Genomic DNA, 26533 nt, shown 5'->3' on the forward strand with positions numbered 1-26533 from the left:
CCATTCTCGTTCAGTGGCATCACACACTGGTAGCTTCACAGGAGCAGTGGCAGGTGTGTGTTTTAGATGGCTCATGCTGCATTCAATGGGAAATTGTTATTTTGGTTAGGACATTTTTCACCTATCACACCTGTTGCTATACGCAGAACAGCTACATTTAAAGTCTCATTGAGGGGACAAGCTCAGTGTGATCAAAATAATCTGTAGGATCAGTCAAGAGGTAATATGTTTAACCTAGTTTAGCATCAAAACTGGATCCAGGGAGAAACTGGTAGCCTAGCTCTAAAGTTCAGAGATCCTAGCTGTCTTATCTTCTGTATCTATCATGGAAAGATCTCGACATAAACCTGACAGTGCAGAGGATCTCAACCGTTCTGGGACATACTGGGGATGAAGACTTCAGCTCTGTAAATTCACATTGCAGCTGATATTTGGGTGATTCTTTTCTCAAGACATTTTTCACTTTTGATGGACCAAGGCAGTTTATCCCTGAACATTTAGCTGCTTTCATAAAGCTTGATATCTCTTTATAGCAGTGTCATCACCTGCCTGGTACAGGCAGACAACAGGAAGAGAGGAAGTGGTGAGCAGAGAGAAGCTTAAGAACCTACAAGAAATTATTATTGGCCCCTTCATTTATCAAGATGCCAGAGATGTGACTCCAAATGTTACTGTCTTAAGTACATGTCCATGTCCTGTTTTCCAATGCTTGTTATTGTTCGTGCTGTTTCCCAATGTTTGCCATTGCATGTCCTGCTTTTTAATGTCTGTTACTGTTTGTGCTAATGTCATAGCTCTATGTGCTATCTACATGTGTTTTTAGCTGTACCTTTTTTTTTCCCTTGTCTGCATATTGTGTCTGTATGCCAGTGTTGCTATGTGTCACCTGTGATCATGAGCTGTTGTTATGCTTTATGTCAATTAATATACACTACTCACAAAAAGTTAGGGATATTTGGCTTTTGGATTCAATTTCATAATGCATCTAAAATGCACTATAACCTTCACAGGTGAACTCAATTTACCTTCTCTAAACTTTTGAATGCACATGTCCAATTGTTCAATGTTTCAGTACTTACTGAATAACATGCTGTTCTCTAACAAGGTGATTAACCACAAAATCACAAGCACCGTCTGATTTAGTGGTTCAATTGTCATGAAACACTAAATGTCATTGACAATTTGTATACCCTCTTCTCTCTCCCTCTCCTCTCCATGTTCAAATGTTGACATCATGAGACCAAGACAACACTTTGATCAAATTTATCACGTTATTGAGACATTGAGATTTTTGTTGTGCTATAGCCACCACTGTTGTTAGCTTTTGTTTGAAATAAAGAAATTACCATTGCTTTCATGATAGAATATCAGTGTAGCATGAACTTTTTATGAGATGTCTTATTTGTTATTATGACATTTTATTAGGCAAATTGATATGTAAGTTCAGTTGTATTTTAATGCATTGCGTAATTGTTTCCCTTTTTTGGTTCTTAAGTTGCCTGTAACGGATGAAAATTAGCCTTACTGGCTAACTCTGGCTCACTTGCAGTTTCTTTTAAATTCTGTTGATCAGTGTTGCACTGTCCCTGTCAAATAAACCAACCAATAAATTAAATTAAATTAAAATGAACGCTAATGCTACTTTGTACGTGCTGGTGGCAGTGGTTTGCTGACAGCTCTACATCAACTTTGTAAGGTGAAAACATGGACTGTATATAAAAGGTGGAACCAATGTCACTCTTGTTTTTACAAATTGTTATGTCGCCCCCAAGTGTTCAGAAACATTATTGAGATATGCAGCATATCTAGATGCCAGTAATTGTTTTGTGTACGTCTGCACTGTGTAATTTCAAAGTACTTAAGTACACAACTTACCAGTAGGATCATCCAGTTCATTTGCTTTAATCATTAAATTTCAGGCCACAATATAAATCAACATTTTACAGCTCAATAGCTGCTTACCTTATCTCACCTATGGTCGGCCGTTGGCCACAGGTACAATAATAAACAGTGGGCGTGTTTTCATTTTGCTGCTATGCAACAGAAAGAACACAGTGTACACATAACTTATAGGCAGATCTTAGGAAATATTTATATCACACAAAGCAACAAAGGTTCACTTTCAATATGTTGTGGTGATTAGTTCAACTCTGAGATGTGCGACTCTAAAACAAGTCAGTCTGTCATGTATGTCAGCAGTTATTTACTTTATAATTAGGCCTATTTACTTAGGAGACTTCAAACTATTGAAATGCATAACTTTGCTATTGTTGTTTAAAACACACAAAGAGTAAAAATGTAAAAAAGAAAATCTTTCTTTACCATTTATTTCCTCAAAAAATCAACACAAAAATAATCCCAGAAAATTCTGATCCTGTTTGTGTCGTGTGTCAGTCTTAGTTCAAGATAACTAATTCTGCATCGTTCTGAATATGTTCTACCTTCTCATGAGGGACTACAGATAAGTTCTATGTCAGTCCAGGAGAAACAGGGTCCACCAGAAGCTGGTCTCAGTTCAGTACCCTTCATTATCCCAGGTCACATCGTAGTCTGGATACCGAGCCTTTAGTTTCTCAGTAGTTACTGAATGGTTCGCTCTTCCAAATCCCTGGAATGAAAAGTATACCAAATCAATGATCTGCTACAAAAAATATGTTTAATGTCAGTTAAAACAATCAGTATTTTAGTACTGACATTGTAAATAAATGATAATATCAAAGGTAATTTAGTCTCTTGTAGTTCACAGTTCACAGTTGTGTTTTTTGGGGACTGACTACTCTCAGTGTGTTCCTCCTCACCATGGAGTATCCGTAGACGTGGATCTTCTTGGCCTGGGAATCATGTTTGATCCTCCCTCCTCCGATACACTCACAGTCCAGGTGACCGTCCTCCTCCAACTCCTCTGCAACTTTCTCATAGATATCAGCTACAAGAAAAAGCACAAGACAGGTGAGTGATGCTGCTGCATTTTCCTGTGTGTTTTAACTCAAAATTTCATTTATAACATCCTTAAATACAGTATACTTATAATGAAGGCTATCATAGAAGACTTACTGAATTCAATTTTGGCATCAATTTCATATTTTCATAAACACCAACTGTGAGGTGGACTTTGGCTTAAACGCAGCATTTGTTTGTTTTAAACTTGTGAGTGAAGCCACCAGTGTTGGAGCTACCAACTGTCTATTTAATATGTTTATTAATAATCACAAATGGCTTCTTGTTGTGTAGATGCGCTGCCTCCATCTGTTGTTCATGATGAAGACGATGACTTTATGGACAATACTGTGATGTTCTCTGCTGACTGCCTGACAGAAACTAAATTGCTGTCATTGCGTCATGACCATTTCAAGATTTGGCACTGGAAATACTTTTCTGTCTAATTAAAAATAAACTTACCTAACTGAAATGTGTTGATGAGCTACCTGACTTTTTTTTTTTTTTTTACTCGAGATGAGACGTTTGAGCTCCTTTCATTTGGACGCCACCTGTGTGTGTATTGAAGACGACTTTTCTTCCCCTCTTGTGATGTTTTCTGTAGCTTTCCGAGCGAAACACGGTTTCTAAACTCATTTGAAACAAACAAAACAAAATAACGGGGTTGGTAATGACTAGCCGACTCACTGTGTGTGCTAGGAGCTAAGCTACGCTAGCTGATAGCTAGCGCGGCTAACGTTAGCCGTTTCACAAAACATTCCAGACACACCGTTCCATCTCCCAGCATGCCACGGACGTCCGTGTTGCGGTCCAGTTAAAAGACATTTAAAATGTACAGATTGAAAAGTGAGAGATGTTACTACGCCTACACTGTTGTATTTTGTGTCCTCTATCTCACTGTCACCATATGAAGTGTAGCACACAGACCGCACCACTACAGAAAAGACTAGTGCACTGGAGCTACACAAATACCGCTCGGCGAATATTCATACTCGTTGGTTGGAAGGTTTTTACACAGGTCGCCTGCATCGTGCTCATCACGCCGTCATCTCAGGTCATCTGGTCAGATGATCAAGCGGGAAACCCGGGGCTGACGACGTCCCCCAAGGGCCCAACTAGAATCCTGGCCTGCTGCCAGGACCTTGGGAACCGATGTCCATGTAGACTCCCCCCGATTCCCCACTGACCACACCCAGAGACACCACCTCACTTAGGACCATCTCACCTAGATGGTCAATACATACAAAAACAGCCCCGCCCGCTCCGCGCTGCAGCAGATGAGCAAGGTGCATGAGCCGCTGTGAAAACCCCCACCCAATTTTTTAAAGTGAATATAGTGAAAGTCATGATGAGGCTTATTTCTTTGTAGCGCGAGCATACGAGCGGGCCTCCTCCTGTCACACGTGATTAGAGTGATGTTGGAGCTATGCCTAGCCTCACGTGAGTAAGCTACGCGACGTGGCTTCTTGAGTTTTTGGAACCAGGTGAAGACTAATAAACTAAACCAGGACTGTGACTAAACCGTCTTTGGAGAAGAAACCACTGGGACGAGAGGGCGGAGCTGACCCGTGTCCCGCGGCCACTGATTCTCTACAAACCCCCACCTTCAGAAGTTCACACGTTTACACAGTTAAGCTCATTTCTCATAGGAGGTATGGTATTAGACACCATAACACTGTCCTTGAAGACATGACAAAGGACGGCAACCCATTGAACCCAAATCAACCAGTTACAACCTATGGTTACAACTAACCAATATGCTGTTTGAGGGATGTTGTTAGTAAACTGACATTGTCCACATGGAGGAAGACTGCCTGCATTAGATTCATTTGGAAAAACGTAATTGTCTGTCACAGAAAATCATCTTCAGCCTGGCCCAGAACATTTAAAACAGACACTCTTCAGATAGAAGAAAATCAGGCGTTCATACTAATAAAAAGTTAACATACACTAGTACTATACGGGTTAAAGTACTACAAAGTCATCAGTGTGATGAATATAAAAACTCGCATACTCCCGAGTCCCGTGCCTCAGTAAAAACTGAACTGTGGACCAGTCTGTGGCAGTATGTGGACTGCAGCAGTCACGTTATGGGGGTGAACCAAGTCTATGGGGGGGGGGGGGACCTGCTGAATGAGGGTCTCGGTTTAGTGGCAGACAGAGACACCTGCTGGTCCTCGGTGGTCGGGTCTCTGGACTCACCGTGGTCCTCGGTGGACCGGGTCTCTGGACTCACCGTGGTACTCTGTGGACCGGGTCTCTGGACTCACCGTGGTACTCAGGGGACCGGGTCTCCGGACTCACCGTGGTACTCGGCCCAGCCGTATCCTCGGACTATGTCCACCTCGGAGTCGTCCCCCTCCTCCCGGCTGTGGACCCGGATCAGGACGTACTTGAACACGCCGGACGGGTCGATGTCTGCCTGCGGGATGTGGGCCATCAGAGCCGCAGCCTTGGTCTGCGTGCACATCTCCACACGTCCCAGCAGCCTCACGAGCCAACCGGAAACTAACTAAACACCCGCAACTTGTCAACAAAGGCCGTTCCTGCAGCAACAACACTTCAGTGTGTGTTTACAGCTAAAACCTCATCTACACGTAGAAACAACAGCGAAGCAGAAAGCGGTTCCTCGACTCTCACGTCTGTTCCGCCATGCAGCAATCACACAACTACTTCCGGGCCACACCTTCAAAATAAAAGCGACGATAACATTGGTCTTGTACTTATTTAATTTGTCATCATCAATATGTCTCTGGCACAATAATATTTTGATTATTTCACTGAATGCAGGACGATTACCTGGCAAACCACTGAGCGAGGCCTTGCTGCTTAATTTAAAACCGAAAAAAAGATGAGTCCCACTTTTATTCTGAAGGTAGTGAAGTTTGACCGGAAATCACTCTCACGCTTTCCGTACGTCCTTGAAGCAAAGCATCCTAGCAGTTGTAGTCCAGAGCAGATTCATGAAAGAAAGAAAGAATGAATGAGGGGAACGATGGACTTAATACAATAAGAAAAACAATACAGCAGTTTAATTATTTCTGTCAACAAATGTTTATTAAATGCGAACACCTGCTTTTAGCATTAGCCTATAGGCTACATTGTTGTTACATTACTATTTAGGCTATTATTAGCCTGTTTCATATTTATGCTTGACACATTAAACTGTGAATAAAAAGCAGATCAGTTTACAGTAGTGCTCAGAGTCCAGTCACATGTTCCACTTTTTTCTGTCTTTTACATTCCTTACAACCAAACATTGGTTTCACATACGGTCATCACTGACATCAAAGTGCTCAGGTTGGTTTATCACTTCGTGTTCTCTCTCTCTCTCTCTCTCTCTCTCTCTCTCTCTCTCTCTCTCTCTCTCTCTCTCTCTCTCTGACTCATCTAACAAATTTTCCTCCAACTGTAGCCTACCTGTTGAGTAGGTTCATTAGTTCTCACAGGACTCAATTCTTGAGGTGGACATAGATGAAGTGGCTGCTGTGGAAGCACTGGATAATATTTCCTCCTCCTCTTCCCCTGACTCCTCCACTTCCTCAGTTGGCCCGACAGTTCTTTTCTTTGCTTGTATCCTGCTTCTCAGGTGGGAGATGGTCACATTGCAGAAGAAGATAGCGATGTAAAATCCTTGATCTCCTTTTTTCCTTCTCAGGCATGAGTTCATAAACAGGGATGTCTTTACTGACCTGGCAACTGTGTGGACTCCATCATCACAGTAGTTTCTCAGTTTGCCTGGTTAAACCTGGCTCTAACACAGAGCTTTTACCTACTGTCATAATGCCTTTTGCTCCTTATGGCCGCTTTGAGAGCATTCTATCTTGTGATGCAGTATGCCTCTTTCAGATCGTTTCCACTTCTCCATGTAGGAAAGTGATCTCCCTGTTCTAAGGCTAGGTTAAACATGTCCCCTGGCAACTGTGGAGTGACCATACAGTGTGAAGAGAGGCCTACCACCTCACTACAAGTGCAGTTAGGCTACGCATAGATCAGATTTTAGTGGGTCTTTCCCATTAGTCTTTTTAGCCTTTAACATCTGAAGTAATGTCCGATTAAACCACTCTACCTGTCCGTTAGGGTTAGTCAAGTTATCAGCAGCAGCTTGGTAGAATTGAGGGCTGTTTATTTTCCCTGCTCTTTCACCAATAACCTAAACAGTCCAGCCCAGAGGCTCTGTGGGGCTTTTAACTTTCCACCCTGCCTTTTCACTACAGTTAGAATGCCAAGTGTCTGTTGGATGTAGCAGTGACTGTCAACAAGTGTTGTATGTTTCGCTGCAGCTTCAGAGAGAGGCTCTGCAGTTCTCTTAGAATATCTTTCATGCAATCGCACACAAAACTTGCACTGGTTCTGGTCCTGATACTTCAACAGCCTGTCCTCACTTTCTTTTTAAAAATGTTTTGCCAGAGCAGGGAAAGTCTTCCACACTGCTGTTTAAACTAGTGGCAACACATCTTGTGAAGACCTGACCAATCTTCATAGGGGGCTGATGATTGCCAGGCACAGATTTTAATGAGTCATACAGCTCCAAACTCTGAGCTAAGCACTGAATGTATTTCAGGTCAGCAAAGTCACATTTTAGTTTAGCAATGACTCAATTTTTGTAGCCTGTTAAAACCAAAGATCCATCAGCTACAATGCTAGTGAAATTTCTTTGCAAAAAATCATCATCAAAGCCATCTTGTGAACGTTTTCTCAGTGCATATGGAATCTGCATCAACGCCATCCCCAGTTCCACCAGCTCTAGAAAGATGTTATCGACATCACCATCTCAGTTACATCGCATGAATATCATATGATCAATATTTGACACCACCTTTTTCTTCCTTTCATTTGCTATGGGGTCCACAATTTCAGTACAAGCCAGTGGCGGCTGGTGACTGAAAAAATAGGGGAGGACAGGACAGGAGGAACACCAGTCCACGGCGTCATGTTATTTCATACTACTGTAGTTGACTGCTTATCCCTACTTTCTTATATTCAATGAAAATTAAACAGTAAAACAATGTCTTACAAGATTTCTAAAAAACAGGATCATTTTATTAAATATTACTGTTTTCAGATTAACACAGGCCTAATGAAAAAGACAGAGCCTTTATCATGGATGTGGGATGTAAAAAAAAAAAAAAAAAAAAAAGCAGGCCAGTGGTCAACACCTGTTATGCCACAGTGGGGATTTCACACCCTTTGATTTAAAAAGGAAAAACAAAAACCATGAAAATCTGTAATTATTAATAACAAAGCAAAGTGTTCCACTTTGGCTTTTACCTGAGCTGACATAAAAGTCCGGTCGTGTCTTTGTTTACCCTCCAGCTGCGTGGGTCACGTAACTGAAAACTATGAACAATCTCTCTGACTGCTTCTCTCTGATATCTCCTAACAGTTTATCCAGAAATCTGTTGATATTTCCTTTAAAGTCGATGCCAAAAACTCCATATTTCTTGTGCTAGGAGCTAAGCTACGCTAGCTGATAGCTAGCGCGGCTAACGTTAGCCGTTTCACAAAACATTCCAGACACACCGTTCCATCTCCCAGCATGCCACGGACGTCCGTGTTGCGGTCCAGTTAAAAGACATTTAAAATGTACAGATTGAAAAGTGAGAGATGTTACTACGCCTACACTGTTGTATTTTGTGTCCTCTATCTCACTGACACCATATGAAGTGTAGCACACAGACCGCACCACTACAGAAAAGACTAGTGCACTGGAGCTACACAAATACCGCTCGTCGAATGTTCAACCTCGTTGGTTGGAAGGTTTTTACACAGGTCGCCTGCATCGTGCTCATCACGCCGTCATCTCAGGTCATCTGGTCAGATGATCAAGCGGGAAACCCGGGGCTGACGATGTCCCCCAAGGGCCCAACTAGAATCCTGGCCTGCTGCCAGGACCTTGGGAACCGATGTCCATGTAGACTCCCCCCGATTCCCCACTGACCACACCCAGAGACACCACCTCACTTAGGACCATCTCACCGTAGATGGTCAATACATACAAAAACAGCCCCGCCCGCTCCGCGCTGCAGCAGATGAGCAAGGTGCATGAGCCGCTGTGAAAACCCCCACCCAATTTTTTTTAAAGGTTTTTTTTTGTAAAGATGTGGTCATTGCCTTCACTGCTCTAACTTCTGACACTAAACACTTCTGTCATCCCCGGACTGGTAACAGATTCCCCATAAACTCCTTCGTCAGTTGCAGTAGCCTACCACACACACATGCTCAAATGTCCCTGCAGTGCAGTGTGGTTTCTATTGGTCAGAAGCAGCCACCTGCAACAACAACATGGGCTAGCTTTTTTCTACTGGCTAGATCGGACTGCTGTTCTTGCTTGTCACGTAGATGACTTCATATGGGGGGCACACAAAGATTTTCCACAACCGTGATACCTCAGCACAGATCTGCATTCCTTATTGGACGTGAGGAACATGAAACATTTTGTTATGTGGGAATAAATACACCAATAGAACTACAAGCATGCAGCCCATACACATGGATCCCTCACAAGCTCAGAGAGAAGGGAAAAGCTTAACCCAGGTCTAAAATAGGCCAAATTCTATGGGTGGTAAGACATAGTAGGCCAGATATAATGTTTGATGCCAGCACCCTGGCATCAGGCCGACTGTGCAGACTGTTCATGAAGCAAACAGAATAATAAGCTAACATAAATCAAAAAGGTGGCTCTGAACTTTCAACACTTAGGTAGGCTACTCTCTCACAAGGAGGACACCTTATTCCCCTAATAATATATAATGGGGGGAGTATGGAAAGTTTTCACCTCTTTCTTGGTCACTGAGTGCAAGACGATTACCTGGCAAATCACTGAGGCCTTGTTTCATCTAGTTCTACAACCAAAAAATGACCCTCAAGATGGACTTCACACAATAAGAAAAACAAGACAGGAGTTTATTCATTTCCGTCAACAAATGTTTATGATAGGCAATCATCTGCTGTTTGTATATTAAACATTGGTGGGTTATTTATTATTAGCCTCTTATTATCTAACATTATCCTACCTGCAATCTGCACTCTGCAAACAAAGCTCGGCACATTAAGCTGTGAATAAAAAGCGGAACTTGAAAAACATCTTTGAATACAAAACCTTTTTAGAAATAGTTATTCCTCCCATTAAACTGGCAATCAGTTTACAGTTTTTTTTACATTCCATACAACCAAACATTGGTTTCACTTCTGAAGAATAAAATAAACATGAAGACCTCCCCCTGCAGAATCTAAAGGGCAGTCAGACAATATTTGGTCACGCTTTCAATTGTTTTGGTTCAGTAGTTCAGTAGGCTACTCCATCACTTTGGATTTGAAAATAATAAAACCATTTGAGAGTAAAAGTACAGTGCTGACCTTCAGCTTTAATTTAACAATGTTAACGATGCGTACCATGAGATCAACAGTGGAAGTCATATTCATGCAGACAGTGTCCTGTACTGTGCAGTCACTTGTTCTGCTGTAGCCAAAAGGTTGAATATGGAGAATGCTCAAAAAATAATACATACACGGGGCGTTTAGAGGGGTGCAGAATACAAGTAGGCCTATTGCTTTTCCATAAAAAATGATATCTAGTCTGAATTCGTTAATTTAAGAAATTCTGACAGGTTCGACAATGACTTCCTGTTTACATCGTACCAGCCAGTAGCTGTCACTTCTCTGTTTTGCTCACCCTCCTCCTGGTCGTGTGTATCTGTTTTCAATGAAGCCTTTTATAATCAAACGGTGGATCAATGAATTATCACATGTTATGATGTGTGTAGGCTATTTGTGTAATCTTACCTGTTTAGGGGGGTTAGCAACGAACTGCTGGAATTATTTTTCTGTTGTTGCAAGTCCTGTCTTGATCAATTCTGCTCATTCTCCATATTCAACCTTTAACCTGAAATTGGGGGATTGTGCATCAAGAGCAACAGGTCTTAATGAGGTTTTAATGTAAGCACCATTAAATTAATGCACAAACTCAGCTCTCACGGTTTCATTTCAGAGCAGTGTGTTGGAGTTCAGAGCCAAGACAAACTAAAAGGCATAACTCTGCTACTTTTCTCTGACTGCACTGTCTGCTGTGGTGACGTCTAGATGCTGCCGTCTCCACCTCCTTTCTTGAAGTAACCAAACCTCTCGGTCCAAACGTAAAAAGAGCTGTATGTAGCATGTGGCAGGAAGTGAAACAAACAACAACAAAACAAAAGCTCATGTTTAGTTTTTTTATATATATATTTAATTATATTTAGAAGCGTCAGCAGTGGATGCAGCACATCGGGTCATTATCAGAGAGACCACACTCTGCTATTGGATGTGATGGTGGTTCCTAGTGGTAATGGACTAACAAATTCCTCAAAACTAGGCTACATTAAAAATTAGCAAATGTTCACTTTTTTCTATCATCATAAAATTGTGGTAAATGCTATTTTAAATAACAAATAATTAAATAACAATTCAAATTAAACCAAAGAATGTGTTTTATTATCACTGCGTAAAGTTTGAAACTATTTGTTTCCCCCTCTTCATACATGAAACTTTAGTAAAATGTATCGGTATCGACATTTACTTGAATGAAAAGTGTCTCAGTCGCACATCACTGTGAGGGTAGTAGGGTAGTGTACCTCTTGTAGGCCCTGTCACGGCACGCCCACTAGTCCCGCCCTGTCTCCTGCTGTGGCCGTGGCCTCCAACTGGTGGATCTATCTGGTCTCCAAGGTGCGCGTGTCAAGAGAGTCCCTCCTGGGCGACACAGCGTGACAGAACTGCGTGGTGGTAAACTAACCCGTCCACACGATGCCAGAGAGGCAGAGGCACAGCAGGCTGCAGTGACACCACGGCCATGTCCACCGGGAAGGTCGCCGCCTGTGTTGGGCTGGGTGTAGGCGCGGTGCTTATCATGATGCAAGGTGGACAAGACCCACTGGACCCGGGGAGGAGCGGGTCCTCGTCCTGGACAGAGAGCGGTCTGCTCGGTGCTCCAACGCGGGCTGTAGTCTGCATGGTGGCCGTGGTTTGGCTCTACAGGCTGCTCTTTGGCCCCCTGGAGCTCCTCAGGGCGCTCCAAGACGTGGGCTACATCGCCGAGGACGGTCGCTCCAGAGCCCGGGCAGCGAATGAAGTCCGCCGCAGGAGGAAGACCGGGGAGCTGCCTCCGGTTTATCCGAACGGCTGGTACCGGGTGCAGAGCTCCCACCTGCTGGAGAGGGGCCAGGTCCAAAACGTCACGGTCCTAGGTATGAGAAGTGGTGCTACCACTACTGTTATTATAGGCTGTTGTGCATCTAGACAAACACTGGGTCACCACACAAACATTTTTTTTGTAGTTTTATGAAACTGTAACTTAATCATAATGTGTGACACTCTGTAGGGGCAAAGTTACATCAGGAGATAGGCTACTGTTATTCAGACTAATGCAGTGTTTTTCAACCTTGGTGTCGGGACCCCATGTGGGGTCGCCTGGAATTCAAATGGGGTCGCCTGAAATGTCTATTTGAAAAAACAAAACAAAACAAAAAACTAATTATTATTCTTTTTAAAATAATGATTAAAAACATGACACACAATTTTAAACAACTGTATTCTATACTTTCACTTCTTGAATATATCGAGTTCAAATAAATTGTAGCGTAAAAATATCTGAGCTGCCACATCTTGAATGACAGCTGTGATCACCAGAAATTTGTGATGTCAAAATGAGGTCACGAGGAAAAAATGTTGGGAACCACTGGACTAATGTCTGAGCTAAGCAGAGTGACAGGAGGTGAAGGTGCTGTCACCATGCAGCAGATGGAGGTAATACAGTACCTCACATTATTGTGTTAAATTGACCCTGACCATGGGAGGTTAAACTCACCCACAGCTTGTGTAGTGTTAACTCAATGCTGCTTCTCCAGCAGTCTGCCACCAGATGGCCTGAGAGGCTCATAGGAGAAATGATTCTGTCTGGAAATGTCTGCATGCGAATGGTCAGAATGTTACTGTTTTTTTTTTAATGTTATAAGAAGGATGTTGTTATTCACTGTTAATCCACGGTCAAAGGTTAACTGATTCGTGATTGCATCAAAGATATGCACAGAAGTCACTGCAGGCAATGTCAATAGAAAGTGAATTAGGGGACAGTCAGTAAGTGTGATGACCTGAATGATTACAGGCTGAACAGCTTTCAACACAAAAAGCTTTGTGTAATTCTCAGGTGCTTATTCAATCAATCACTCCAAATTAGTTTCAGTATTTCCTTTATATACAAATCTAAATCAGGTAACACATTATTTTTAATGATATTAAGCGTGGATTAGTGTGTGCTCTAAAAGGTGCTGTAACAGTGCTACTATAGTAACAATCACACCTCCTACAATGGAAGGGAAACTATCACTTGATTGGCAGTAAGTATACTTTTTCCTGGCAAACATTTGTTGCTGGTCAACCTCTTATCTGGGAGGATTTCTTGCTTTTTTATTTTTCGGTCTTTGCAAACTGAATTGTGTTATTTCATCACAGCAACTTTGAAGAGGTCACCATGAGATATATATTTTTTATATACAGTATATTTGTAGATGAAAGGATTATTCAATCAACCAAAAAGAGAAAAAACCCAGCAGCAGCTAAATGATGATAAGTTCCAGATGATTCACCACTGACTCTTCAGTGCTGCTGCTCTGTCAGTGACCCTGCTGGTTGTCAGTGCACCTGCTCTCTGTTGTGGCAGTGAGGCCAGGAGTTGCCGGGAGATATGAGCTCATTTTACAAAGTTTTTCTTTTTTTGGTTTGCATTTCAAACACAAAACGCCTCCTGCCTTTGTCAGAGCAGCTTACACAGTTGGGTGCTTAGTAATGCTTTCTGTGTGAACAAAGCCTCATTGTTTCAGGTCAAACATGATTGTAACTGAAAGTTGGAGTTAAAGGTGACATGGAGGTGGACGCTGTGGTTACTGATATTAATTAAATTATCACATTACGGTGCAGGGTAATGGTTGTGTGGTTGAATGTGTGTGTGAGTGGTTGTGTGTCTCTATCAGTGTAGTATGATCTGTACATGTCAGCCTTTTGATAGACTGGTGACCTTTGCTGGGTGCCCCCCTTCTCCTGTTCAGTGTCAGCTGGGCTGTGGAGCTAATGGATGGATGGTCAGTGGGAAAGCTGCAATTATTTTACTATCACTTAAAGCAGATATCAGTGGAATGTTTTTGTTAATATAAGTCCTAAATAGTCCTATTTTCCGTCAGCAATCACTTACATGAAGTATTTCAGCCTAAACACGAGTCTCTCCGTCACTCTGCTCTGCTGTAACCCGAGGAGAAAATTTTCCTTGTGGGATACAAGTGTTATCCAATGAGGGGAGAGAACGGCATGAAGGGCTGTGTGTGCAGCCAAGGGATGCGCGTGAATGTGGTGACGTAGCACGAGGACCAATTGATGCCTGACAAGGGCGGGGGCAGAGCGATAGATCTAATCTATCGCTCTGGGCGGGGGCTGCTAACTCATGGTGCGTTCAAGGAAACTCGTACTTTGTGTTTTTCCTTCCTGTGAAGTCATACCAGTTCGATCTGGTACGAGTTCACGGGTCGGAAGTTACGAGTGGCCGTTATAGGGAACTTTCACAGACAACAGGACGGTAAAAACACGAGCTACGGGTTACCTGGAACGCTACCAAGTCGTAGTTGTGACTTGAAGCTGTAACTTACGGTTTCAAAAGCCTGCCTTGAACACAGCATTAGCCGAAACGGCCGTGCCGCTGTTATCTGCTTTAACCCAGTGTTTTTCAACCTTGGGGTCGGGACCCCATGTGGGGTCGCCCGGAAATTCAAATGGGGTCGCCTGAAATGTCTAGTAATTGATAAAAAAAAAATAAATACTGATAATTATTCTTTTTAAAATTATGATTACAAACACCACACAATCTTAAACAACTGTATTCTATACTTTCACTTTCTCGAATATAAATCGCGTTCAAATAAAATGCAGCATATAAAAATATCTGAGCTGGCGCATCTTGCTTGACGGGGTCGCCAGAAATTTGTGATGTCAAAATGGGGTCATGAGCCAAAAAAGGTTGGGAACCACTAATCTAACGTCTAATCTGAGTGAAATAATTAGCCTTCATTTCTCCAACCACTGACTTAATCTGTTGCCTCCTGATTGATCTTGTCAGTGATTGATATCTTTCCCTTCCCGTCAATAAAATCCCCTCAACTTGCAATAACTTCCTTCAGGGTTATTTTTGTCTCAGAGCACTAGTTGACCTCTTTGATGTAGTGTTTATGGAGATCTGACAGCCAATCTATCTGTGCAGCACGTCTCTCTGTGATCAATAATAACAGCCTCATCACTCACTCTTGATGTGTCATGTCCGTGTGTCTCTGTGCTGCTTGATACGTAGCCGCTCTCAGACAAAGTTCAGACTTCTTTCATGCCGACGTGTGGTTTTATTTAAAGCACATTTACATTGCAACACATGCTGTAAAACAGATACAGGTTTCACATTTTTAAATTTGTTATCCTGCGGTGTTGATATGCGCCGGGACCGTTTGATGTCCTCACCCAGTTTCTTTGAGTTTGAGTTCAAAAAGATTTCAAAGAGTGTGCAGCGCTTTCATGTTCCTGTCATATTACCCGGCCGTCACAAATAAACAGTCTATGAAAGCTTTCACACATGAAAAAACACCCACCGGTAAAAAGAGTCACCTGCTCCTGCAGACTGTTTCACTGTAACCAGTGATCATGTCTGTCTGTAATTCATCAATTATTGTTCCAATCATCTATAAATATTGTTACATATGTGAAAAGTCCCATTACAAGTGACGTTTTCACACTTGAGAGGCTGAAACCAAGAATTATTTTGTGTTTTTCCGTGACACTGGTGATGAAGAATGAAAAAAATCCTATATTATCAATACATATTGATTAATGTATCAAATTAAATAATAATTCTGTTGCTGCTTTTATCAAGGCAGAGATTTCAATAGTATAAATGAAGTTACTTAGTACCACTGTCAGGGAGAGATAAAATCATAATGCATGCCTACAGAACTGTCTCCATGGCAACTGTACAAAATCAATCCACTGAGGAAGATCATGTGATGTGGTTGAAAGCCCCAGGAAAACTGGCAAAATTTTTCCTTGGGTTGGTATGTATTTATTTCTGACGAACTAGTATTTCTGTGATCAAAGATTTGAAGTGGTTGTATGTAGTGAACTGAGGCTGCTGACCACATGCTGAAGGACGGGCTCAGTATTTTGGATTTTTGACAGCCTGCACCAGTGTAGCAGGTTATTAAAACTCCCACAGACTGAAGGTGTGAAGCAGATCCCTGGTTGCCAAAGTGGGGGTGAAGGACTGCCAGAAAACCACCAGGGGGTGTTGGCATGTTTAGAAACATTAGATTAAGTCCATAATGCTAGATATAGGCTACATGTATAGAAGTCATTTTTTATATAGGCCTCTCTGGTCAGCACACGTTCTCCCTCCAGCTCCATCTTTCTGTCCTAAATTACCTTGGCCCAGATCAAGACTTGGCCTCCTCCAGGATCTGCATCCCGCTGTGACAGACTGCAGCGTGTCGCTCCTAATGTTTCTCTGTGGTCCTACTTTTACATCATATATTAAATTCTGCCAAGTGTGTCTTTTCCCCTGTGCTGTTCGCACACATAGCCCCGTGGTTCAGCTCTGCACCTCAAATGTCTGTGGACAGCAGCGTACTGCTGTGTCACACCTCATTTGGATGAGCCTCATTTTGGATTTCTCTGAATTTCATAGAGGAACACCCTGACTAAGCAGCGCAGGAGCTGGCTCAGTGATCACTCTTTACTACTGTCATCCAGCCTGCGCTAATCTGGGAGCAATCTGAGCAGTGTAGGTCAGCCACTAGATCAGTATAGGCAGAGATCTACAGATGTGGTGGTCTGACTGGGCATACATTCAGTTTGCACACTCACCATGCAACAATCTGATCTCATTCATTCAGCAATTTATTAGTCATAGTAATGATCCTTTTCTGGTTCATAGTAGGGTCGAGCCAATCAAACTTGACATTGGTTGAGTCTGGGGTTTAGAATAGAAATACTTTGTCTACTTTTGCATGCAAAGGCAGAAATTTGGCTTTGGCTTGGAAGGTGCCTGCTCAAATAATTGTATTCTTGTTTTCTTCCCTCAACCAATATTTAGGCTAATATACTGTATTTTGTAACATATTTTATAAAAATAAAAATAAATCTATTGCTATTTTTGCGCCATTGCTTTTTATGAGAAGCCATGTAGTACTAGTGGTCATAGAAAATATCATAGATGGTCACAGATATCTAAAATAGTGAGTATTGACTGAAGAACAGTGTGCACAATTCTGTGTTTTACAGATTTCACAAACCGTCAGACATCTGTAGCCCTGCATCTGAAGAAGCAGGCAGCGCTGGCAGATGCAAAGATTCAGTGTGAGAAGCACATGAATAGACCTAATTATGAAAAAAAGAAAATAAAAACAACCTAATAAATATTGTAAATGTTTCGTGTTTTTTGATTATTGTAAATGTATTTTGTTTGTTTATAAATCAGGCCAATATGTACATAAGAACATGAAGTAACTATATGAAACACGTTGATTTCTGATCAGAGTGACTGCTGACTTCACAGATAAAGACAACAGAATCAACTAAGCCTGGCTGTTATTATGGTCTGGAGCAGGCTAGCTGCAGAGAATAAATCACCATAGTAACTTGACCAGGATAAAGGTATCCAGCTTTCGAACAACCGATTTGAGGCTAAATTCAGCCAGGATAACCAACATATCCCGGCTTAATCCCTTATCTAGGTTTCGAGGTTTCCTAGCCCTAGGCCTAGTGTAGCCATCTAAAGCAGGGACTTTCTGCATATCTCATTTGAAACAGTTACAGTAGACAATGGGATCATTTTTCACCAAAATAAGCATTTAAAATGGATGACATCCATTTAAAGCCATTATGTGTGAATTCTATAAATTTCAGATGTTGATGCCCTCGCTGGTCGTTGCTGTGGTACACTGCAATCATACCACACATACTGACTGCACCTGTTTTCACTGTGGTATTTTGCAGTCTACACTTGCAGTATAATTTCACAGATGTGAAAATCACATATCTGCTAGTAAAATCTGGTTTGTCTATGATCAGCAATTACACTAAAATTCGCTTGTCAGAGTCTCACTTGATTGATGTGATGCTTTAACAAACATGTAAATAAGTTCCATTAGCAGCTGCTTCTTCATTTGCTTATTGTCTTTCTCTTTTGTGCGCTCTACAGAGTGTCAGTTTTTGGTCTTTGAGTTGTAATAAAATCCTGCTTATGCTGTAATTATTAAACTCCTAGGTGAGCAGGTGGCAGTGTTTCGAGGCCAGGATGGGATGGCCTATGTGCTGGATGCCTACTGCCCTCACCTGGGTGCCAACCTGGCCGTGGGAGGACGGGTGGTGGGAAGCTGCATCGAGTGCCCATTTCATGGATGGCAGTTTCGTGGGGATGACGGCAAGTGTGCGAGGATCCCCTATACGGAAAAAGGTATGAACCGATGAAATGTGTTTGTCATCTTACACCTGGGAAATGCTCTTACACATTCATCACATATAATAAATGTAAAGTGAAAGAAAAGAAAAAGTTCAGTCGGTTCAGTATTTTGATTGATGCCATTTGTGAAGCAAGTATTCCAAATGAAATGTGACATTTCTCTGAATATGCAGACTAAAGAGACTCTGATACAGATCCAGGTTTTTCTTGTCCCTCAGTACCAGAGTTTGCCAGCGTGCGCTCCTGGCCCACCTGCGAGGTGAACGGCCAGATCCTGGTTTGGTTTCACTGTGACGGGGAAGACCCCCAGTGGGCCGTGCCAGAGCAGCAGGAGATCACAAAGGGAGAGTGGGTCTATCGGGGCAGAACTGAGCATTTTATCAACGCTCACATACAGGTGGGGGCATATGTGTGTTTGTTTGTGTATAGCATGAGCAGGGTTTTGTTTTTTTTGTGAGTGAAAGCTAATTAGGGCCACGGGGCAATCGCACCGAGGCACTAGCCCCTACAGCTATTTTTTAGATGTGGATTTGGTCAGAATGAAATGACCATCAAATCCAAATATCTATAGTATTTATAAAGTCAATGTACTGTAACTGCACCTGCATTTAGTATTGAACAGCCTCAGGCAGCGTAGATGAGTTTAATACAAATGTTTTGAACACAATGAGAATGTTTGGCGGTGACCTCTCCTCTCTACAGGAGATTCCTGAAAATGCAGCAGACACTGCTCACCTGGCTCACCTGCACACCCCAGGCATCCTCAGCGGTGTAGATCTGCGCTACACCAACAGCAAAATCTGGGACTTTGTGCGTCACGACTGGAAGGTATGACACTCACAGATAAGAAATGACTGTACAGTTAAAAGTATTTTGATCTTAGTTAGGTACAGAATGTGTCTTTTTATGGTGTTATTGAACATCGTGTGAAAGCCGCTAAACTCTTTCTGTATGTGTCCTTTCAAGGCTCAATGGGAACCAGAGTCTGAACCCAACAAGCACTGCTCCCAGATGCTGGTGAACCACACTCTGACCGTGTTTGGACACCACTTCCCTCTGCTGGATGTTCACGTTGTCGCCCGACAGGTGAAGTAAAGTTCACAGTAGAACATGCAGTCATACATCATCATCCTGCGACTGATAGAACAATCAATTATCTCAATAATTTCACAAATTTTCTCAAATAGTTCACCTACATTCATAAGATTTCCGTTCAAAAAACATCTCAACTCCAGAACACAGAACTGAAAGTCTTTCACAAACTGTGGATATTAGAAAGAAAAGAAAAGTTAAGATTAACATGATAAAAATTATATATACATAACAAAATTGGCTATTAACCAGCAAGACAAAATTGTATTTATTTTGTGTCTCTTTGTTATTTTATGTCACTATGTGGTCATTCTGTCTCTGTGTGGTTGTTGTGTGTCTCTTTTTAGGATCATTTTTCATGGTAATTGTTTGTCTTATAACAGAATGTGACGATGAGCCTGTGTTAAAAGAGGCCTAGTTAGGAATCCATCCACTCTTACAGCACAGGGACTTCATGTAGAGTAGATGATCTGATTAGATTTTGCTGCACCTCTCTGCATACATTTTAATATTAATGAAGTAAAACTGCAAAACATCTTGTACCATTCTAAATGGGACATGAACTAATCCAAGTGCATCCTGCTCGGTGTGGTAAAATTCAAATCAGTTTCATATCAATTGATGTGCATGCTTTATATTACATGCCAAGAGACTAGACAATTTGTTTTTATTCAGGGTTGCAAGTCAAAAAGGCTGAAAACGGTTGCTTTTATGTTAACATATACATTTAAATGTGTAAAGTAGCAGACAACAGGAGCCTTTGGATGAATGTTAGAGGGTAAAATGTATAGTTTTTCTCTAATAGTAGTAGAAATAGAAGCTTAAAGACACATAGTAGCTCTGGTGACTCTGGAAACTCAGTAATATTCACACAGTTTTTAAACTCATCAGACCATCCAGTAAGTCCCTGTGTCCTGCACACAGCCCTCCCCATTCATTACAGTACATTACTTTTTAATCAGTTTTTGTCTTTAATTTGTCTGCATGCATAAATTCGAATGATTCATATGTGGTTAATAATTCAAGATAACTTCCTTCATAGAACATGACCACAATTTATGTCCATCAACATGAAACTGTGCATTCAAACAGTGGTCTTGGCCCTGGAGATGTGATCACAGCACACACACCTATTCTTCTAAGAATCTGAAAGTCTGCTGTAGTTAAAAAAGTTGCTAAGCTCACTTATTAAACTATTTTTTTTTATCAAGTCAATCCATGTAAAAATATCCTGCTTAATGAGCAAATACATACACACAGTAGACCTGTTCTACACAAGCAGATTAATGGAAAGGTTTGCGCTTGAAGGATTTTTCACTCAGTTCATTTGATAATTTTATCAATCTTTATTTTTTAAATTCAGTTTTACATTTACAATCTTTTTTCTATTTTTTGTTTATTATTTTCTAATTCTTCTCCTTCCCTTTTTTCCCCTTTATTTTGTGTTCTTTCTTTTCTTTTTTTACCACCAAGTCATAAAACTCTCTCAGTATAATTTATGACACTGGCAGCAGAGAGAACAGACCTATAGAGGCCAAGAGAGGACATGTCCTAGTTTTACAGTTTTTCTCGATTGTTTACACACATTTTCTGAAAGCATGCCTCATACTCTCAGAACTCTACACACAAATCCAAAAACACACACACAATGGGCAAAACCCCTAACTTCTCCTGCAAAATGAAACTTTACATTCAAAACAATGTTACTGTCTCAAATGACACACACAAACCATCATATGAGAACCAGTTGAACACTGATGTGCTCAGTGTAAAACACTAGGATGAATGGAAAACACTTCTACTCCATTCATCATAATGACTTAGGCTTTTTTTTTACTGCAACTACAGACAGTAGCTACATATATACAGTGTAAATGTGTCGTAACATTTTAGAATATTGTTTTGATAGTCAGAACACTCAAATACACCTTAACAAATGAAATGCGTGAAGACGCGACCGAGGTGGTCGTGTGACGATGCAGCCATGCTGATCTGACCACAAAAGAAAAAAAAAAAAAAGAGTCGGTCGGGGTCAGCTGGTTTACGGTTGGACAATTTTGAAAGACTGAACATATAATGTTGATGGGATGAGACTGGAACATGTGGCTCACCTAGTAGAGCAGCTCTTTGTAGTCAAAGACTTTGTTCTACAGTAGTCTGGGTTCAAATCCTTCCATCAACATGCAATTTTGGTGATCAATGCATTTTCTTTTCTCATCATCATTATGATCACTGCTATATATGTGTGTGTGTGTGTGTGTGTGTGTGTGTGTGTGTGTGTGTGTGTGTGTGTGTGTGTGTGTGTGTGTGTGTGTGTGTGTGTGTGTGTGTGTGTGTGTGTGTGTGTGTGTGTGTGTGTGTGTGTGTGTGTGTGTGTGTGTGTGTGTGTGTGTGTGTGTGTGTGTGGCCTCTCTGTTTGGTTTCTCTCTGTTTGGTGTCAGTCCATCACTGCCTGTTATGTTTCCCTTTTCTGCTAAAGCTCTGATTGCTGATTGTAAAACTGTGTGACAGGTGTTCACCCATGTGATGAGTCAGTGTGAATAGCAGGGAAACTAACTTTAGAATTTTGAATAACAGTGTTACTCGTGAAAACAAGAGATTTTCTTCATGAAAATTGTGCCAAATGCAGAGAATTGTGTGTAGTGTTTTGAAAAAAGTGTGTTATAGAACTGCAAATTGAGTGTAAAGCAGGAATTGTGCTTGTAGTTTAGCAGACTTGGTTCAGGGGGTCGGTGCATGAGTTACATGTTGAGGCCGTTGTGCCTCAAGAACCAGAAATTGTGTGTAAACAATCGAGAAAAACTGTAACAGCGTTTTCTACTCATGTACTGAACTGTCTGATGACTAAGATATGAGAGGCAGGATTTTTTTTTTTTTTTTTTTTTTTTTGAAGAATAACGTCGGCCATTTGTCGTCATCGGTCAGCAAGTAGTGAACTAATCTAAATGAGTATGGCTTGAGAACATCAGTAGCTTTGGATTATGCACATTACTGCGTATATGTCCAGGCTGATGTTGATGATCATACCGTGTGTGTGTGTGTGTGTGTGTGTGTGTGTGTGTGTGTGTGTGTGTGTGTGTGTGTGTGTGTGTGTGTGTGTGTGTGTGTGTGTGTGTGTGTGTGTGTGTGTGTGTGTGTGTGTGTGTGTGTGTGTGTGTGTGTTTCAGGTGGGACCAGGAGTGGTGTTTCTGCTCTTTCAGCACAGTTTCCTGGGCCGGGGTGTGATCATTCAGTGTGTGACTCCAGTGGAGCCTCTGCTGCAGTGTGTCTCCCACACCATCTTCTATCAGTCTACCATCCCACCGCTGGTGCCCAAATTCATCCTCAAAGCAGAGTGCATTCAGGTGCAGTACAAGCTCTCCTTCCTGTCACTGTAACATCTTGTCAAATCTGAGCAGCTGCAACACAGGACAAAAGTCTGAATGCACTCATTCTGTTATAGCAGGAGAAAAAAAGCTCCACTTTTCCTTTTCTTATTTTAAAAATGGATGAAACGACTTCATGTACTATGAAAGGATTTTCATCACAGAGATAAACTCACAGAGTTTCTAGATTCTGCAGCTTTGTGGGACTTTTCAGCTTCTTTTAGCTCATAGTTTTAATGCTGCTGCACACTTCCTATATGGTTTCCTGGTTTCCAGCGGCAACAGGCTGCTATTAAGCTGTTCTGGGAATAAACATCAACACTTACAAAGCAGCATGAATATGCTACCTTCACATCTTTGTTGTATATATGGCCAGAGTTTTCTCTTATGTGAAGAGAAATCATTTGCCTCCCACTCTGCAATTGATTTAATTTTGCCTACATGTTTCCAGCAGCAGTTACACCACACAGTCACAGAAAAGGTGTAAATAATCCTCATTAAACTTGATAATTATGTGTGAAAAAATGTAAACTAAGAAGGTGGCAGACAAGAAAAAGGTAAATTATTTTTCTGAGTATTAGACTAGATATAACATAAGGTGTGTGTCTGGAGTGGGTCTGAAGAAGCTAAACAGAAAACCAACATATTAGATCAAGACTGTTTCCTGTTTAAAGTAAAGTATTAGCATTTTGTTCTTACAGTAACAGAGAGCCCACAGGGAAAGGTCATTTTTCTAGGTAGTTGGAGGTGGAGGTTAGTGTGGACTGAAAAGGCAAATCTCAGCAGCTGATGTGGAAACTGTGGAGTGACATTTAATCAGCAACACTTCACACTGAAACCCCTGCTGTAAAATTATAACAAGTCCTCTCCAGCCACATCATCTGCTGGCTCACCATGTGGACAGTGAGGGTGAAGGAGGGTCGAGGAAGTGGTGAGCATAAAAACAAACCTAGAATGATTACGTATGTCACGATTGTTAGTATAAAAAACATAGATAATTAGGGATGCACCGATCTGACTTGTTTATTCCCAATGCCGATACCTGGGCTAATACCAATCTGATACCACTGTGGAATTAATAAACCGTACAGTATGCCATGTTGGAGAGAGTGAGGCTCGACTTTAACATTACTTTATTAACTTTGTAAAATGTTGTTGCTGCTTACATGTGATGTAGCACACATCACAAACATCAATATCTGGACCGATATCTGCTCTTAATATCAGATCGGTGCCTCCCTATATAGAATATACTTTATCCTTGTCCTTTCTGAACTTACAAGTCTTGCCCTCTGACGTCCTGTTTTGTATTTTACGTCTACAGTTTGAGCGGGATGTGATGATCTGGAACAATAAGAAGTACATCTCCAAGCCTCTTCTTGTCAAGGAGGACTCAGCCATTCAGAAGCACAGGAGGTGGTACAGTCAGTTCTACAGCGACAACAGCCCACGCCTGCAATACCAGCGCAACACTTTAGACTTTTGACCCGTCCGGTCCGGACCACAGGAGCAGCGATGAGCGGAGCAGAGGTCAAGGCCAGGTCTGACATTAATCAGACGTCTCAGAGGTGGGAGTCCAGGATTGATTTTTCTTATCCGTCACATATAATAAATGAGAGGAGGAAAAGAGGCCTGGCTGGTTTGTAGGATGATGTTGGTCTTAAATTCAAAGGCCTATTCACCTGAAAACAACCTTTTCTTGAACAGGTCTACACCAGAAATGCCTTTAGGTGATGCTGACAAGAAGTTTGTAAAAACATTTTACTCTAAAAACAGTGGCAGTTACACCTGTGCTGTAGTGACTGTTCCAGCTGATAGGTGAGTTACTATGAACCATGTGCCTGTTGGTATGAGTCTTTTTCACTTTGGTTTAATCTGCATTAGAAATGTTTATTCTTCCAAAGTGTAAGATTAAATCTTTAATGTGTAATCACACCAAGCTCTCCCTCAGCCACAGATATAATGGCAGGTTTGTTTAGTTTCTCATATCTCACGTTACTCAACAGCCAGGCTGATAGAGAGCAGTGAGGGATGACAACTTACCTTTTTCTCTCTGGAGAGTTTGACTAGTTTTAATTTGAAAAAAAATGAGGAAAAATCCATCAGTGGTCTCTTTAGTGGTACTGAGGTTCAGTAGCTCCAGTCTCAGATGGAGTATTGGGGAAGTAACAATATGCCTCCTACGAATTACAGCAAATATGAAATAAATTATAAAAAAGCCCTCTTAGTAACACTGTTTTAAAAATCTCATCTGTCTATATACACAAACCTAAATGTATGAACTTTCAATTTCAGATTTTGTTTAATATCTGTGCCCTGTCTTGCTGTAGAGATACATAGAACTGTTCCGTGAAACTGTGTTCATGAAAATGTCACAATTTATAAAGCAGTCCTTTAATGTTGACAGATGATGATTGTTATGTGAAAAAGGCTAGTTTTTAAATCATCAGGAGGATTCATGTCATTATGCAAAGAGTTTATTTTTAACAGTTATATTTAATTGAACAGTTTGCTTTCTTGTCTGGCCCAGATTTCTTATTAAGGGTTATTCGATTTTGCATGTCATTTTCTATTTAAAAAAACAACATTTATTTAAATAATTTCTCTTTCATCAATTGTGCCTCATAATTTATGTTCAGTTACTCCTAATATTTTGTCACAACTCTGTGTTCCCTCTACCGCTCTAACTGATCTGCGGAAGGCCACGCGCAGTTTAAACTTTAATTTAGTTTTGTTTATTTCTTCCCTGCGCATGTTATGGAGCGGTTGCTGATTCAATCACTGATGAACTCATGGCTGCGAGGCTTCATTAAATGCTACCTTGTCTTCTTGGAGATGTGACGGTAGTACAAAAGCAATAATGAGTGCTCATTTAGTGTGGGACTACATTACATTTTAATTTCTGTTCGGCGGTCGTAGAGGAGAGAGGACGCGTTTCAAAGCAAATTACCAGGAATGTTAGAAAGCTCCGCACTTCCTATGAATAGCAGATGAGCTCCTCTCAATATTAAAATGCATTTCCATAACTGGCTAATCTACACATGTAATGTTTATTGAAATATGCAGAATAAATCTGCTCGCCTCTAACGTGTTTGCTCATGCGCTTCTGAACTGGCAAAAGCTTTCTATTGCACTGAATATGTGAGTGTGTTAAATTGAGCGTAATAGTTAAATGTTCACTCCTCTACTTGGCCTGTGGCATTTCTCTGAGGTTCATATTATTGCTCAGCACTCCTTATCTGTGAATGTGCTAAAACCTTATCTGGGTTTGTGTTGGGAGAGATCTGAGTCGCCTTTGTTATACTGAAGCATTTCCTCCATAACAACTCAGAAAGCAGACCTGTTGTCATGAGGAAACGCACTGAGCTTGTGTTAGTGCAGCATTAAATGCCTCAAACAGACAGAAAAAAAAAATATTTTTCTTATGAAGGATGGCTGAAGCAGGAGGCCTTGAAACAGAGGAGGATGGAGTTGTTGCCATGGAAGAAAACTGCCTGTCAACCAGAGAGGAGACACAACCAGAGGGGCGGAAAAGCAAGGAGACGAGAGCGACCCTGTCACGCAGCCTCTGCTTCAGCAGCACAAACATCAGCAGCACCGCGATGAGAATCACAAAGCAGAC

At 41.4% G+C, this 26533-nt stretch overlaps 2 protein-coding genes across 2 annotated transcripts; one reads left to right on the forward strand and one right to left on the reverse strand.

Moving 5' to 3' along the window:
- Positions 1-2311: 2311 nt before the first annotated feature.
- Positions 2312-5611, reverse strand: phpt1 (phosphohistidine phosphatase 1). Its single transcript, XM_085793916.1, has 3 exons — positions 5242-5611; positions 2799-2926; positions 2312-2608 (listed from the first exon to the last, which is right to left on the reverse strand). The coding sequence occupies exons 1-3, from the start codon at positions 5405-5407 to the stop codon at positions 2516-2518; spliced, it is 387 nt and encodes a 128-aa protein (XP_085650042.1). The 5' UTR covers positions 5408-5611; the 3' UTR covers positions 2312-2515.
- A 6153-nt stretch (positions 5612-11764) lies between these two features.
- On the forward strand, positions 11765-24610 carry LOC146977581 (cholesterol 7-desaturase nvd). Its single transcript, XM_085792441.1, has 7 exons — positions 11765-12158; positions 18260-18448; positions 18673-18851; positions 19157-19282; positions 19421-19540; positions 22714-22890; positions 24236-24610. Exons 1-7 carry the CDS (start codon positions 11765-11767, stop codon positions 24395-24397), a joined length of 1347 nt encoding a protein of 448 aa, XP_085648567.1. The 3' UTR covers positions 24398-24610.
- Positions 24611-26533: the final 1923 nt, after the last annotated feature.

This window comes from Trachurus japonicus, chromosome 12, assembly GCF_045865225.1.
Source record: "Trachurus japonicus isolate A0001 chromosome 12, Traja_1.0".
NCBI classification, from domain to species: Eukaryota; Metazoa; Chordata; class Actinopteri; order Carangiformes; family Carangidae; genus Trachurus; species Trachurus japonicus.

Excerpts from the sequence above, each read along its gene's own strand:
- phpt1 (XM_085793916.1), bottom strand. The coding sequence starts at position 5,407 with ATGTGCACGCAGACCAAGGCTGCGGCTCTGATGGCCCACATCCCGCAG. Across the intron at positions 2,927-5,241 it reads CGGCTGGGCCGAGTACCACG|CTGATATCTATGAGAAAGTT; the intron begins GTGAGTCCGGAG and ends TTTTTCTTGTAG. Across the intron at positions 2,609-2,798 it reads ACGTCTACGGATACTCCATG|GGATTTGGAAGAGCGAACCA; the intron begins GTGAGGAGGAAC and ends TTTTCATTCCAG.
- LOC146977581 (XM_085792441.1), top strand. The coding sequence starts at position 11,765 with ATGTCCACCGGGAAGGTCGCCGCCTGTGTTGGGCTGGGTGTAGGCGCG. Across the intron at positions 12,159-18,259 it reads CCAAAACGTCACGGTCCTAG|GTGAGCAGGTGGCAGTGTTT; the intron begins GTATGAGAAGTG and ends TTAAACTCCTAG. Across the intron at positions 19,283-19,420 it reads TTGTGCGTCACGACTGGAAG|GCTCAATGGGAACCAGAGTC; the intron begins GTATGACACTCA and ends TGTCCTTTCAAG.